This window comes from Myzus persicae, unplaced genomic scaffold, assembly GCF_001856785.1.
Source record: "Myzus persicae strain clone G006 unplaced genomic scaffold, MPER_G0061.0, whole genome shotgun sequence".
NCBI lineage: Eukaryota > Metazoa > Arthropoda > Insecta > Hemiptera > Aphididae > Myzus > Myzus persicae.
In genome coordinates this window covers 82,529-99,686 of record NW_019104198.1, presented here as the reverse complement: position 1 = coordinate 99,686, position 17,158 = coordinate 82,529, and the positions used below count along the sequence as shown (strand labels likewise).

Genomic DNA, 17,158 nt, shown 5'->3' with positions numbered 1-17,158 from the left:
CCGTAACTATATAGTTAAGCTCGACACACCCACGCATAAGAACCATATGTTTACGCTCGCAATGAACGCAGCCCAAGGACATTGTAGTGTTACACTCTCGAACCCGAGCACAAAGGATCAGGCGATAATGACCGCTCACTTACCGGCCATTGGCGGGACAGCACTGTCGAAAATCGGGTGACAAAAGTGATACTGTCCTTTGAACAGAGTATAGTATAGTTAATTACACTATTTACACTGTGTAATAATGTCTGAGTCTGCATTCAAAATTGTAATGGATATTGATATTGAAAGTACAGCCGCTTCTCAAGAACGTGATGAATCGGAATCCACAAGTGAGAGCCAGTCCAAACCTGTATCCAAATCACCTTGGAGAAATTCGAAAAAACCAAAATGTAAGAAGTCGAAAAAACTCGTGTGTAAGAAGTCGAAAAAAAACGAATGTAAGAAGAAGACAAATGTTTTGGATAGAAAAACCAAACGTAAAAATGCTGTTAAATCGTAAGTTTGTTTTAACTGTTGAAAAAAACACAAAATTCCCATGTGTGTAGATTAAATAAAAATTCTTGAATCATTTAGGGATTGATAATGTTGTTAGTAATGCAATTCACTGTTTTTGTTAATAATAATACTTTTTTAGATTATGAGGTTGATTCTGACACAGCTGTCACTGCTACCTATTATTGTCTATAATATTCAATTATCTCATTTTCCACTTCAGCCTTGTGAAGTAAAGAGTCTATTAACTATCTTATTTACCGGTTAATGGTAGTGATTTGCAGCATAATCCAAGTACAGTTATTGCTATTGAAATGCTCCTGTTTCATTGAATGTGGCACAATTTAAATCATATTTAGGTTTATTAAATTGTTACCATTAATTTTAATTGCTTTCTCTTTCAAAAGTTACGGAACTGTTATTAAGTTTTACTAGTAAAAGTCGCTGAAAATTCTTGTCATGTATTATACAATAATGATTTGCCATTGGTTGTGGCAACTTTTAGATTTGGTATTATTTCAGTTTTAAGCCATAGGTTTCATAGATGGCGATGAACAGCCTAGTATTATGCTTGCAAGGGACCTTTCTCAGATACAGGGGAACAGTGGATCAGTTAGATACAGAGGTATTAGCTATTATCTTTGGTGTTTGTAAATGTCATTAGTTTATGTATAGTCGTTTGTTTGTGACAGATCATGAACCATTAAAACAATTATTTAAACTCTCAAAAAGTAAACCACAAGTATCTGGGACATGGATAAAATCTTATATAATCTTTATCTGATGTGCCTACAGTTGTGAAATGGTTTTAAAAAAATGTGAATGTAGTTATAATACTGAAGGTATCTTACGTCTACCTTTACTATCTACGACAGTGGTTACGTTCCCCACTATGTGGCCCTTTAAAAACCAAGTGTTGGCCACATTTTTCACAGTTGAATGAAAATTAAAAATTTTTTATAAGATCCGTCTTCAGTTGTCCCTTGAATCTGGTTATATCTTGTTTGGTAATCGTTAGGTAATTGATACCCAGATAGAGTGTGAAAGGTACTTGGCAGGTATCAAGCTTAGTTGATTTTAGTTAAATATTTTAAAAAAATTGGTGATTATTAATATATAATGTATAATTGATAATATAATTTTTATGTTTAGGATGAAAATAAGATCCTTGAAAACATTACTACGCAAATTTAGCAAGCAACTGGTACCCAACAATGCTGTCATTAATGATTCTGTTGAAAAAAACTTTATTTACCTTTATAATAAGTAATAACTTAGACTTGTAAATATTCAATAATTATTATTATTTTAATTTATCTGTTTCAAATTGTAATAAAGGTATAGTAGCTTACTACTTTATCTGTTACATCTATTTGAATTTAATATGATAAGATATGAGGATCAAGCATAGTTGATTTTTGTTAAATATTTAAAAAAAATGGTAATCAGTAATATATAGTGTATAATTGATAATATAATTTTTATTTTTAGGATGAAAATAGGACCCTTGAATACATTACTACGCAAATTTAGCAAGCAACTGGTACCCAAAAATGCTGTCATTGATGATTCTGTTGAAAAAAACTTAATTTACCTTTGTAATGACTTAAAACTTGTAAATATTTAATAATTATTATTGTTTTAATTTATCTGTTTTGAATTGTAATAAAGCAATAGCAGCCAACTACTTTATCTGTTGCATCTATTTGAATTTAATATGATAAGATATGAGTCTATCTCTATTTCCCTTTCAATTTGCATAATATTCATTATTATACTTTTTAAGATTCATGCTGATGGAGAACATCGATCTATGCTTCTAAAGTTCTAAAAGTGAGGACATATATGTTACATCTGTTAGATTGTGGTGCAAAATCTAGTGATACTCTTGTAACACTAGAAGCATTTTGTGATTTTTTTTCTTATTTAACTCTAAATTAAACTTATACACAATTAACGTATAACATATAATTTTAAACACACATTTTTTCATAGAAACTATAGATTAGTACCTACAGAAATCTGTTTTAATAAAATTGTATGTTGATTATTTAAAACAATAATGTCGTATCTAGGACTACATAGATTTAATTTAATCTAATTTTTATTTTAATATAAAATTTTCTATATTTACATTTAGTTTTATTTAGTTTTCAACTGGTATTATTTTTTTATTAATAAAACAACTCTTGGATTAGTCATTTTTGTTATTGATGAAAGACAATTTAGACACTCTGTAAATCAAGTTGCTTACTAGCGACATGCCCTCCAATATATGATAAAATACTCTATACCCATGATTAGAATAAGAAGAAAAAAAATGTATTATATCGGGGTGATCTGAGACCTTGACCTATTGAACTATCTATAACTTGGCAAAATTGTTACATTTATCTTCTTGGATGTTCAAATCTTTAAAACTAAATATTGATGACAACAATTTACTCCCTGCTATATTTGATCTTTTAGATAATTTTACTAAAGAAAAAGAGAAAATTAATTTCAACATTTTAACGGAATCTGAATAATTATGATATCATAATACTATGAAAACATAATAGTTATGTTTGAGGGGAGTTCAAAATACAACTTCTCTTGAACATAATTTTTATATCCCTACAACAACACATGTAATATCTATAAATTGACACTTTTCAACTTATCTGCTGTATAATACATAAGATATATATTGCATATATTACTAGTCATTCTTAACTTATACTTTTTCAGTTATGAATAGATATATTAAAAGCAAAATAGATTAAAGTGTATCAGCTAAGAACAATTTTTTGTTATGAATAAACAAAGAAATAAATGTAAATCTTGTATTATAATTAGTATTAAATATAACAATTTAACTATCTTGTTACAATATATGTATATAGGTAACTCAAAAGATAAGCTATCTAAAAAAATAGAAGTAAAACAAAAATCATACAAGGTTACTTATAATGAGTAAATACTCAAAAACTATAAATTGATCATGTAATATAAAAATTGCATAATGTCTTTCATAAGTTTTATTAAAAAATAAAAAATAACGGAATAATCCAGCAATTGAGTCTTGTAATTAATTAAAATTAAAATTAGAAAGACAAAAAAATGCTTAATAAATAATAATAACTATAAAGGTTTTATTTTATAAGTAATGACATATGGTTGTTTAGCATATTAACATTATATCTATTAATACAAATATTGAAAGATACTAATTTAAAAATATTTGATTACACCTACATATTAATTAATGTATTTGTTATGTTTTAATTGTATATTGTAAATTACAATTATTCAAAAGAATGTAATAGCCATAGCAATAGCAATTAGATTGATTAGCACTACCTTTAGATTTTGATATTTTGATATAAAACATTTATTTAAAATCATTTAAAATTATTAATCAACACTGAAAATTGGCATAAGTATTTGGACTTAAATAAAGTAGATACTATGGTTAAAATGTTCATTAAAAAAATAAACGATTTTATAAATAATTTGTATTTTGCTTTAAATAAACAGCAAATAGTATTGCGAATTTAGAGGTTTATAAATCAAAAACAATAATGTATTAACGGTAGTCAGCGGTCGTATGTTGATGCAACAAGTTAGTTAATTTATTGTCCCAGCTATAATATAAAAAACGATTGAATCTGGATATGAGTAAATTGTCAATCAACAATGTCAGTCTGTAGTTTGGCCGGACCTTAGGCAATAATTAACAATACTTTGCTGCTTCTTAGGACTTCATGTAACTTCTTTGGTATTCAAAGTTAATTTTTAATAAAAAAAAAAAAGTTATTGACAATCGCTTACTATTGTAGCTGTTTAACTGTGAGTTGACATTGTATTAAATTACTTAATTTCTTTTCATAAAGTGGATGATTTTTTCATATGTTTATGAGATAAACATTGAACATTGACATTTGGTTCTATTCAAACCACATTGGTGTAGTATGTTTTGTATTTTGAATTCAAATGAAATGTTTTTAATTAAGAAGACACCGACTGGGCCATTTTGTTTNAGAAGAGGGTCGCCAAATATACTATTTGGGCAAGACTAAGATCGGTGCTGGTGACGTTCCAAATAGATTTGGGTGCGATAAACCAAATTGGAAGGGGAAACTTCTAATTGTTTGCCATTTAGGTTCTGAAGATGGATTTGTCACTGACGGTCTGTTGTGCTTAGAGTCTAAGAAAAAACTAAAGGCTATAAGGATAAAAAGGGTAAAATGTATGGTAAATGTTTTCGTGAATGGTTTGAAAATGTTTTACCTAGACTCAAACACAATGCAGTTATTGTCATGGACAACACTCTTTATCGGTCCATGCAAAAGGACAAATACTCAACAAAAAATACAACGAAAGCTGATATTATTAATTGGTTTGAAAGTAAAGGAGACATTGTAGATACTTCTATGGTTACTGAAGAGCTATTTCAAATTGTCAATACACTGAAGCCAATTTACGAAAAATATGCAGATGAAACAGTCAAGACACATAATATACATATACTTAGTTTACCACCATATCATCGCGAGCTCAATCCAATTGAGCTTATATGGTCTGCCATAAAAAATTTTGTCAGAATGGATAATTCAACTTTAAAGATTCGTGATGTCAAACGACTATCAATTGAAGGCGTCCAAAGAGTAAATTCGGACTTGTGGAAAAATTGTATCGAATATGCAGTTGGCGAGGAAGAAAAATTATGGAACATGGACTTCATGATTGATGAGTTTATGACCGATGAGAACCATGTATTTTGAATGTGAACTCCGATGAATTGAACTTGGATGACAACGCCTGACCTCTTTTGGGCATGTAAATTAATTTGTAAACGTATGTTATGTTGCTTATGACTATGTTAATTATATTAGTATTATTAATTTTAAATTGTAATCTTATTGTATATGTGATTATTATACTGGTATGTCATATCTGTACATTTATTATTATTATTTACATGACTATTACCTATATCATATTTATATTATAATTCTTATTATATTTGTCTAAAGAATGAGTGTTAAGATTTGATAAAAATTGTGTGAGTAAAATACAACAACAGAACACTATGCGCTATAGCGCAATACTAATTACCATGGCTGAAGACACTGGTAAGTTCTCAACTTTGTTATATAGTTTATAACACTAAAAATCATCAAAAATATAAGAAAATCTTATGATTTAATGTCAGCGCATTTTAAATTAAATTAAGTAGTGTCTGTTAAAATCTCGTTAAAATATAATTTTAATAAAAAACATGATTTTAGTGAAAAATAGAATGTAACAATCATTTGTATGTAGTTTTTTAAAAGTACAATGATACATTTTATTCATTAACTTAAAAAAATTTAAAATGTATATTATTTAAGAGTTCGTGACTATGACAATAAAATTGTACAGTGCCAAGCATAGTAATGATAATCTAATAAGATATTATTGTAGAACTTGTAAGATTTAACAATGAAACGCTCAATAAGAGTCATAACATTTAAGTAATACATTTCAAATTAATAAGCTAAACCAAAATAATACAAATTACAAATGATTGTAGTATATTATTATTGCTTAGTACAACAATAGTATGTTTAACAATTAATAATAAAGTTCTCAAAACGCAAAGATTTCACCATCTAATTTGATTATTCCAAGTTGATTAGGAGAAAATCATTTTTACAATTGTCTATTATTGTAGCTGCTTAATTGTGAAATGACCCCGGGGGAAATTACTTAATTAATTTGCTTACAGTGTATGATTTCTCCATATGTTTAAGAGATATACAGTAAACAGTGACGTCTCGTTCTGTATAAGGCACGCCCGTATAATTTATTTTATTCTTGGAATTCAAATGAAATGCTTATTTTTTTGGAAGACTGATTGGACTACTTTTGCATGGACTGCTAGACAGAACAACCTGAAAAAGAATTGCCAGTTCAGTTATAATGAATTTACAACTAAAAAATAATACTAAAAGTCATCAATAAACGCACACCACACCATTATGACATAGCTGTATGTACATATTTAGCGATTTAGAGTGGAATCATATTTGTTTAATGGTTAAATAGTTATATAGTTTAACTGTCTATTGGCTACTTTTGCAATAATAAGCCACGAACATTGCTCATAACAGCATCAAACATTTGACTTTTTTGTCAGCAACATGTTAATATAATTAACAATTGAGATTATTAAAAAATAATTTGAACAATAATCAGTATTGTGTTTCAATAATAAAAACATAATGTAAACTGATAAAAAGTTTTAATTCTTCAGATTTAAGTAGTTTATTTATACTAGAGTTATTACGAATTGATAAAATTTAGGTTAGGTTAGGTAATAATAATAAGGTATTGCTAATGGTTCATAACTTCATGAGTGCATGACATAATAGCATTAATATTTTACACTGACCAACATGGTCCAATGATAAACAAATAAGATATTTTTTAGAACTAGTATTGATTTAACAATGAAACATTCAAATAAGAATTTAAACACTTAAGTTATAGATGCCTAACTAATATGCTAATACCAAAATAATAAATTACAAAAATTGCTATAAATGACCATAGTATACCTAACAATAAAGTTCTTATAACGCAATTTGAATATCCGAGGTGCATAAAAGAAATGTAGTCGAAGATAAATAAAAAATTAAAAAGTAAAAAATAAAGCCTCAGTTCATTTGCTTTGTTGGCCTATTATTATGAATACAGAATATGAACAATTTAACTATTTAGCATAAAGTAATATTGGTATATACAACAGCATATAGTATTGCGAATTTAGAGGTTTATAAATCAAAAACAATAATGTATTAACGGTAGTCAGCGGTCGTATGTTGATGCAACAAGTTAGTTAATTTATTGTCCCAGCTATAATATAAAAAACGATTGAATCTGGATATGAGTAAATTGTCAATCAACAATGTCAGTCTGTAGTTTGGCCGGACCTTAGGCAATAATTAACAATACTTTGCTGCTTCTTAGGACTTCATGTAACTTCTTTGGTATTCAAAGTTAATTTTTAATAAAAAAAAAAAAGTTATTGACAATCGCTTACTATTGTAGCTGTTTAACTGTGAGTTGACATTGTATTAAATTACTTAATTTCTTTTCATAAAGTGGATGATTTTTTCATATGTTTATGAGATAAACATAGAACATTGACATTTGGTTCTATTCAAACCACATTGGTGTAGTATGTTTTGTATTTTGAATTCAAATGAAATGTTTTTAATTAAGAAGACACCGACTGGGCCATTTTGTTTGGCCAATTTGTCTTGTACCTGAAAAAGAATAAACAGTTAAGTTTTGTTGAATTTATAAATATGAATTAATGATGATAGTCATCATAAAACGAGTCATAAACCCATACATAATTTACCATAATTATGTGTACAAATTTAGTGTTTCAGTAATAAATCTTATTTGCTTAACATTTCATAACGATTTAAGTTATTAAGATTTACTCTCTGCGGGCTACTATAACAATAATAAACGGTTGACTTTTTTGTCAGCAACATATGAATATAATTAACAATTGAGATTATTAAAATTAATTTGAAAAATAATCAGTATTGTGTTTCAATAACAAAAACATAACATAGAAGGAGAAAAAGTTGTTATTAATCTTTTATTTGTAGATTATTAAAATTAGAATTCATATAAATTATTACACTATGCCTATACTAATTAAGTGATGCTTATCATTGGAGCACAACAAACATACATTAAACAATTAAATTTGCAAAAATACAAAATCTGTTTTGATTGCTTCAAAAATGTTATTTCTTAATTTTAATTTAACATATCAGTGGAAAATAAATTGTAACAATGATTTCATATAGTTTTTAAAAGTAACACGATACATTTATTTACAAACTTCAAATAATTAAAAATATATGCTGTTCCTGAGTGCATGACTTTAGCGCATTTACATTTCACACTGACGAGCATGATCTAATGTTAATCTAATAAGATATATTTACAGAACTTGAATTGCAGTATTGTATTTTATTATTTTATATATCTTCTTGCAGTGTATAGTTTTTACTTACATTTATGAGATTAACATCGAACAGGGACATTTCGTTCTGTATTATCCACCCCTGTAGTTTCTTTTGTGTTTTGAATTCAAATGAAATCCGTTTTGTTTTTTCTGAAGACTCTGGGCCAATTTTGAAAGGTCTTCTACGCTGTTAACTGAAAAAGAAATGTCAGTTAAGTTTATTGAATTTATAAATACCAAATAATGATACCAATTATTGTAAATCCCATATATTACCAATATTATACAAGTCAGATTGAACATTATTAAATAAAATAAGTTTGTTTAATTTATGTCTGATAATTAAATCTTGTTTTTGTTGTGTCAATTGTTTACACTGTATATGCACTCTTGAATTACAATAATATGGAGAAATACATTTTCATTTCGAGTAATTCTAAAGTGAATGTATCAATAACTGTTTGTACAGGATTTACATTTTTATTTGATCCAAAAATTGTCTTTTGACTTTTTATATTATACATTTTTAAAGTAGTTATTTTTTATATTTATTTTTTTTTTTTTTGGAAGACTGGGCCAATTTTAAGAGAACTTCTACGCTGTTAAATGAAAAAGAAATATGAGTTAATTAAATTAGAATTTTTAAATACCAAATAATGATACCAATTATTGTAAATCCCATATATCATATGATAACTTCTGACGCAATTAGCAATTCAGTAAGGAATCATATTTGTTCAACATTAAAATAGTTTTATAGTTTTACTGCCAAGGGATTCTATAACGATAATAAATAAAAAAATTTCTCATAACATCAATAAATGATTAACTATTTTGTCTACAGCATATGAATATAACTAGCGATATTGAAACTATTGGGTTAGTTATTTAGGTAAATATTAATGGATTATTTAAATGAAATATAAAAAAAAATTTGAACAATAATCAGTATTGTGTTTTCAATAATAAGAACATAACATAAACAGATAAAATGTTTTTGTTCATCAGTTTTATGTAGTTTATTTCAATTAGAATTCTCATGAATTGATACAATTTTTCTACTTATTAGGTAATGCGTATCATTTCTTATACTTACATAACATTTAGTAAGGACACCGAGTTTATATTCCGACCATGTTTATGAAGTCTCCTCTGTTTTTTTAATTGAACGGTTTTTTTTTATCTATTTTTCAAGCAACTGGATTTATTTTTGTTGCTGTAAACCATAATTGGAAAGTTACAGAAGTTTAAATAATTTCTATATTAGGTAAACCATAGTAAATTGTAGGAGAAAATAATTCTCATTAATAAAATTTGGTTTTCTTAATTAAACTTACCCAATTACCTTCTAGGTGTATTTCCTTCATCAGCATACAGTAATAAGTCGATAAGTTTGAATATCTCATCTGTATTTGTTAAACATTTTCAACTGAATAAAAAATACCTTGATGAATCGTTTTCGGTGGCACGAACATTTTAAGGATACAAAATGAAAAGTGTATGACATTATTATTTTGTGTCGAATGATATAAGTAAGATAAATATTATAATAATCGTAGTTTACTTGTCTATTTAGTATTTACCACTTAACTTTGATAGAAACCTTAGACTCCATATCAATCTCAGTAATTGTGTAATTTTACGTAAATAGTGACAATTTGATTTCTGCAACGAAGCACCTCAACAACCTTACGAATCTTTACTGATGTTTTTAAATAGTAAAGTCATCGTATGCAGCAAGACTAAATATAAAATAATTACTTATTTATTCTCTTCCATAATAGGTATTTTAGTAATGGTATGTATTAATTATCAGTAAAGTTTTGTATATGATATTTTATTGATTGGATAACTGTTATCATTATATATTTGCTTACACTGATTAAGTTGAAAATACTTTGCTATCATTTTTATCATCATTTTGTTTGTGTACAATTTAAATATATGGAATATTCATACTGTTTTGTTTAGATCCAAATTTCAAATTATTCCAATCTTCTATCAAAGTATCAACGCTGTTTTATGCCATCTCAGTCGTACAACATTTCTCACGTTGTCAATGTGTTTTGCTTAATATAAATTTGTTTCCATAAAAAGTTATTTGATATTCGTTATACAAAATCTATAAATCGTTTAGATTTTCAAAGGAGACCACTGGTGCAAAATCTTTTGTTTAACAAATTAGTAGTGCGACCAGTTTTATATCTACTCAGACTCTTCAACTCTGTATCAGCTGTCCGCGGTCGGTACACGGTAATGTTGGAATTTGAAACAAACTTTGTATACCATCAACTTTAGATCATAAACTATAAATACTGGATAGAGTTGAAGCCTATGTCACTTGTGTTATGTGTGCGTGTACAAAATAATGTCAAAAGTGTGTGTATTTTCTGTAGATGCAAACACTTTTCTGTTGTCTCTATTCCTATAATTTCATCTGAAATCTGTATTTAACTGACAGTCTTGGGGTCATCAATGGTATCCATTATATATAGTTGTCTATTTCAGGCAGGTTCTTCTATCTTTTTAGTTAAACTCATGTAGGCCATTGGCATGTATCTATTTATTTAAAATGTTTTTTTTTTGAAAATTATCAGATAGTAACTAGGTATTAATAAATATTACATATAGGTACACGCATACATTCATTGTTAACTAAACATGTATACATAATTATAAATAAAAGTAATATTGTTATCAGGGATGTAAGAGTAAATTGTGATCAGTCCTAATCCGTGCCTTCATCATCCAGTTTTAACGACAGGTCATTGCACCTCACGCTATGCTGTTGCATAATACATAGTTGACTTTGAGGTATGATTGATTTCCGTTATCAAGGTATCAAGGAAAAATTTAAGTGTCTGTGTCTGAAGTATAAATTGTTCGTTACAGACAGGTAGTTTCTCCGAGACTTAATCATTCTGTTGATCAGAGAGGTATCTGTTAAGTCAGGTTTCACTGTATTATGATATATTTATTCAAAATCAATAGTTATATTATAATCATCTAAACAAACTTTGATATGAGTGATAATACCAGGATTAATGAAACATGCATTTTCACTTTTTAAGTCTACAATAATAAATAACGATGAAATCATATTTATATAAACCTCTAGTTAAAAATCTATCAAAATTTACATAACATTTAAGAAAAAAATATTCATTTTTAAACAAAATAAAAATGCAATTCTACAGAAATAAATAAAATTGCCCTTTGTTTTATAATTATTGCATTAATGTACATACATGTTTTATATATTTATTATCAACCTAATTTAAAATAATAAATTGTATTTACCTTTAATTCTGATGGAGCATTTGGATCATTATGGAACATGTTCATTTTTAAGCCAGGGTTAACAATCGTACTCTTATCTTTTTCTGTGTTGTATTGGCCTGCCATGTAATTTACTTATGTACAATACTCTATGCTTTTTCAATTCAATTTTAAAATGCCTTATCATAAGTATATGTAACCTATGCATAATAAAAATATTTCTTACCCCCCAACAATGTTTTTTTATGTATTGGTATAATTATAACTAAAGACCGGATTTATATGCATTTAAAATTTTGAAATATGCATGCAAACATGCACTAAAAAAAGAAAAAGATGCAAAATATGCAAAATTAAATTTCAGTTTTTATTACATGTTATATTTGATTTTAGTTTTGAAGTAATAATTATTTATTAGTTTTATTAACATTTTCATAAACAAAAAGTAAGATGTATAATATAACAAATATGTAATACAACAATATAATTTGTTAAATTGTAATTTAATTTTTTATCATTGATACATTGTTAAAAAATTAAATAATAGATACATTGGTGATATAGTGATATAAATAGAAAAAAAGTACGAAAAATTTAATGTAGGATGTTAATTGGAAAAACAACAACCTAACCTATTTTTAGCGCCCGACTATTCTTTGAGATGTAAAATATTTCATATTAATATTGAATAAAAGTACCTATAATCTGTTTTCTATGTTTGTTCAACACATTTTTTGATTGTTAGGTGTATATTTGTACGGTTTTTTGATATAATATGCAAAAATATGCAAAACATGCACTAACGTCAGAATATGCAAAAATATGCACTATAACATTTTGATATTTAATCAATCAAGTAATGATTTATGGAGACTCATTGACTGCATGTCTATGATGTTGAAAATAGCAACATGCATTTTATGCAAAATCCAGTCTTTAATTATAACCCTAGGTCTTATAATACTATGTTGTCATTTTTAACCTAACCTTATTGACGACCGGGAGAATACGAATATGTTATTGTTCAATTAAATAAGTTGTGTTGAATACCTATTTTATGTTTACAAGTGTAATACCAATCCATCGTTTTTTTTCTACAGACTTCAAATATAAAAAAAAAACATACACGATAGACATGCTTGAGAATATAAAATTTAAATAAATAAACAATTATAATAAATTTAAAAATAGTGGGCAAGTAGATTTTAAAATTTCAAAGAATGTATTCTGTATATTTTTGTTGCAAAATAGGTAAAGTACTAAATTTAAATGTATGATTATTAGGAATGATGAACATTTTAGATTACTATAAAACTTAAATAAAAAATAATGTAAGGGACAACGAAAATTTTAAATTTAATATACGACTGTCAACAAATATAATAAATACTTAGTATACAATTTCTTAGCTTATAAAAAGATTGTATCAATTTTAATCGCATGTACTATTGAATTTTGTACAAAGTGAGGTACAAAATATCATAGACAATGGTATACTTAAAAGTAAAGTTATAGCAACTCAGTTATCATTGGTAAGAATATTTAGGCTTGAAGCAGAATTTAAATCACAATTTTATATTACAGTGGAACTTAAAGTATCTGTATTCACAATCAATCATAAGCACTCTTCCAAAAATGTTATTATATGTAATAATAAAAAAATAAATAATGTGTGGACTGCACATATTATAAATAGTTTAATTAGGGCCAAACAAACATGTTATATTACATATAAGTCATCCACAAATGTATTAATGACATTTTTAATACAACAATGTACCCATGTGTATCTTGGAAATGTACATATATAGTTTGATTAACAGTGATTTTCATTTATCCATTGTCCCCCTAGGTCTGCTGGCCGTGTCCATCAACTTTTTAATATTTTTTACATATATTTTTATGTATTTAATTACAATTCAGAATATTAAATTAACTATAACTTGTTATAGGTATAGTTATAAACTCATATATTATTAAATAATAAAAAAACAAGATTAATAGGTACGAGTCTATTATACAACTTTAGTGTGCTTATTAAAAATAGTTTAGGTGCTTTTTTTATTGTTTTATAGAGCTATAAGATTCAAACTTTATTTATAAACAAATACAGCCTATGGAAATCAAATATATTTTTGAAAATAATATGTAAATAAAATGTTCTTATACCTATAAATTATAATTATGTAAACAGAATAGATATTATGATATTAAAACAAAAATATAATTTAAAACTGATTATTATTTTCAGTATCATAATAATGTTGTTCAATTTCCATAATGAATAAACATTGATGGTTAAGAGTTGGTATGTATTGTTTGATTTTAACTTACTTTCTATGAAGTATGAATTGATCACAGGTGATCAATTTAAAAGTGTTAACAGTGTTTGACTTAAATGTATGCTTGATTAATTGTGTAGCTATTAACTGGGTAGCTTTTACTTACTAGTTACTTGTGTAATATATTACTATATTCAGTGATGGGCAAGATACTTAAAAAGCAGTATTGCAAATTATAATACTAGAAACTAGATATTTGTCTTTGAAGTATTACGGTACTAGATACTTGTCTATAGAGTATTATGATACTAGGTAGTAGGTACACAATACTTGATACCTAGTCATCAAGAAAATTAACCATGAGTTTTCTAAAACTTATATTTATATATATTATATAATTATTTTAAATAGTTGATTACTTTAAGAGGAGGTAAAAAATATTTTACAAAATAAGTATCCATACTTGAATACCTTTAAAAAGTATCTTTTACAAGATTTATTATAATACTACTTTAGGTAATGGATATTGAATTATAGTAATTTTGGTATTTTATAATGTTCAATTACAATGAACAATAATAATAGTCTAGGTTATCCATTTACTTTATTTTGTATATAACACATTTTCTTTTAATAATTATACTTTTACAAAAGTAATATCATGCAATCTGTTCATTGTAGGATTATTTATATAACCGAATAATGAATCGAAAAAAAAAATAATTTAACAATGTGATAATTACCATGTATATTTAAAAAATTAATTTTATCATATACAATTAAATACCCCCCATGTAGGCTAAACCTCTAAAGTAGCGTGGCTATAGAAGCATTATATACCTTACCCGAGTATAGGTGCAATAGTTGTTAAAAAATTTATTTTTCAAACTATAGCTTTAATGTATTGCAATACAAAATACTAGTTACTACTTATAACTGTACCGGGACTCAAGACACAAGATTCAATTTTACCTAAAATACTTGTAAGATACTGCCAAACCCTGACTATATATTAAACAATAAGTTGTTTTTAAGTATAGCCTAACTTAAACAAGCTCATTAAACATTTCAAATATCTTTGTACGGTTAGTATCTTGAAAGTTGTATTTAGATACTTAATGTACTCTATACTTTATAACGAGATACTATTATTGTGGTATCTAAGTACCTTGCTCAATCCTGAAAACATTGTAACACAGTAGTACCAGTTTTTCATGTTTTTATGCAAAACACATACATAATGTTTAATCCAAACATGATCTTGTTAACAATTGAGCAAGACATGGCTAATTTTCTGACAGTGTTGTCTTACATTCTGCAAAACTAATTAATAACTAAGAGGTTACTACCGATACGGGAGACTAACAATAACACATTAACACAATTGGAAGGTCTAACATTTGATGTATAACCTTGGTGAATATAATAGTTTTAAATTAAAAATAATAATGGTGTTTTATTTTTTCATGTAGTTCAAGCGTAGAAGATATTGTTTCATTTCTGCCAACCAGAAGTACAGATACATCGCCAATTTGTATTATTGATATTTCTTTAAGAAATTGAAACTAGGTAAGAATAAATATTTGATTGATGTCTTAACTAATAACTACTCAGAACTAAATGTACATATTACTTAAATCTTTCTTATTATATTTATATCCATTATTAGTTTTGTAGTATCAAATTTCTACAAAACGTACCCTTCACTTTCATAACAGTGCTTTGTAATATATCTAGTAAAAATGTATAATAAATAATTAATTATAGAATATATTAGATCTTTTTCAAAAAAATAACAAAATAACATTTATGGGCATTCTTGTTTTCTATTGACGATAGAAATATTTTATTTATGGACGTATTTATCTACATATAATTGATATCAAATATAGATTAATATGACTACATAATAACAGTTGAGAAATATAAAATATTTATATCACATTTTAGTAACCCATGAGTTTATTTTCAGTCAAACTGATACTTTATAGGCAGTTATCTCATGCCAAATAAATACATTTGTGATTAATGATATTGAATGTTTCAAATGTTACAGATATCATGGAGAACATTCACAGATACAACAAGGAGCAATTCTTCTTTTATGAACTTCTAAAAGATATCCAAGAAGATATTCATTATTCAAATGATAAACCGGGCAAAGTGTACATAACTTTAACAGAACATTTGAATAATGTGAATGGCAGAGTACCTGAAAAATTTACAGCAAGAGAACTCGTCGACATGGAAGAATGTATAAGAGACGCAGTGAAAGATCTGACGGATCTTGATCTTAACACTTACCTTTGTACTGGAGTTGTTATTCTATCAGAATATTTAGATTCTCCAGAGGATATGTTTGATTATATTGGGAAAAAAATGAGAGGCTTGTAATTTGTAATCACAACTTATTAAAAAGTGATTTTTCATCATTTTCTTCATCTATATGATTTGCAGTTAAATAGCCAAGTAGGTTTTATACAAAAGTATCAATTTCTGAACAATGATAATTAATCATTCACAAAACTGAAAACAGGGGGCTACACTTTTTATCAGAAAAAATACAATAATAATTTTGGTAAGTAGATAATTTCATAATAGATTATAGATAACTATAAAAATTAGAAGTAATGACAATATTAACAATTTGATTTATAACTTAAATTGTTGGACTTTAAGACATTTGAAATATTTATTATACAAAAAAATATATTTTTTATATAACATATCCAAATAGGGATGTAGTCACTTAGTAAACCTAACCTTAGTCACCCTTCCCTGGATCAGTACCTGCAATTAAACAGTTAATAGAATGGCATTAGTAAAAAGCCAGAGTATAAAATTAAGTTTTATAATAATATGCTAAATTTTAATCAGAGAAAAATTTAAAAAACAATTTTAAGGTTACTTTATAGAAGAAATTATAGGTAGTTATTATACTCTGTCCCAAAAGAGAACAATCGCTTTTTCCGCGTCATGAATGATGCGATTTTATGTAGTATAGTTTCAATACGGGACCTGGTGGCACTGTGGCAGTATCGTGGTAAACATTTCTGTTTTTATTAACAGGAAAAAAAATTAG

At 26.5% G+C, this 17,158-nt stretch overlaps 3 protein-coding genes and 2 long non-coding RNA genes across 13 annotated transcripts; 3 read left to right on the top strand and 2 right to left on the bottom strand.

Annotated features, from left to right (window-relative positions):
* Positions 1-124: 124 nt before the first annotated feature.
* LOC111039856 lies at positions 125-2,190 on the top strand. The gene is made up of 3 exons (XM_022323506.1): positions 125-501; positions 1,651-1,764; positions 1,990-2,190. The coding sequence occupies exons 1-3, from the start codon at positions 248-250 to the stop codon at positions 2,123-2,125; spliced, it is 504 nt and encodes a 167-aa protein (XP_022179198.1). The 5' UTR covers positions 125-247; the 3' UTR covers positions 2,126-2,190.
* Positions 2,191-4,133: 1,943 nt separating this feature from the next.
* LOC111039861 lies at positions 4,134-4,512 on the bottom strand. Of its 2 annotated transcripts, none has more exons than XR_002605150.1 (2): positions 4,312-4,512; positions 4,134-4,253 (listed from the first exon to the last, which is right to left on the bottom strand). It is a non-coding gene; the product is annotated as an uncharacterized LOC111039861 (long non-coding RNA). The 2 variants fall into 2 exon arrangements; XR_002605151.1 differs by having other exon boundaries at positions 4,355-4,512.
* Positions 4,513-4,727: 215 nt separating this feature from the next.
* LOC111039851 lies at positions 4,728-5,264 on the top strand. The gene has a single exon (XM_022323500.1). It carries the CDS (start codon positions 4,728-4,730, stop codon positions 5,262-5,264), a length of 537 nt encoding a protein of 178 aa, XP_022179192.1.
* A 2,125-nt stretch (positions 5,265-7,389) lies between these two features.
* On the bottom strand, positions 7,390-10,344 carry LOC111039860. 5 transcript variants are annotated; one of them, XR_002605149.1, is made up of 5 exons: positions 9,853-10,344; positions 9,612-9,731; positions 8,565-8,709; positions 7,568-7,793; positions 7,390-7,509 (listed from the first exon to the last, which is right to left on the bottom strand). It is a non-coding gene; the product is annotated as an uncharacterized LOC111039860 (long non-coding RNA). The 5 variants fall into 5 exon arrangements; XR_002605147.1 differs by having other exon boundaries at positions 7,480-7,793; positions 9,853-9,959; positions 10,099-10,344; XR_002605148.1 differs by having other exon boundaries at positions 7,480-7,793; positions 9,853-9,944; positions 10,099-10,344.
* An 89-nt stretch (positions 10,345-10,433) lies between these two features.
* Positions 10,434-16,963, top strand: LOC111039853. 4 transcript variants are annotated; one of them, XM_022323504.1, is made up of 5 exons: positions 10,434-10,768; positions 11,217-11,329; positions 14,046-14,102; positions 15,549-15,645; positions 16,133-16,963. In XM_022323504.1, exon 5 carries the CDS (start codon positions 16,138-16,140, stop codon positions 16,468-16,470), a length of 333 nt encoding a protein of 110 aa, XP_022179196.1. In that variant the 5' UTR covers positions 10,434-10,768; positions 11,217-11,329; positions 14,046-14,102; positions 15,549-15,645; positions 16,133-16,137; the 3' UTR covers positions 16,471-16,963. The 4 variants fall into 4 exon arrangements, with proteins under 4 accessions (XP_022179196.1, XP_022179195.1, XP_022179193.1 ...); XM_022323503.1 differs by lacking the exon at positions 11,217-11,329; XM_022323501.1 differs by lacking the exons at positions 11,217-11,329; positions 14,046-14,102.
* Positions 16,964-17,158: the final 195 nt, after the last annotated feature.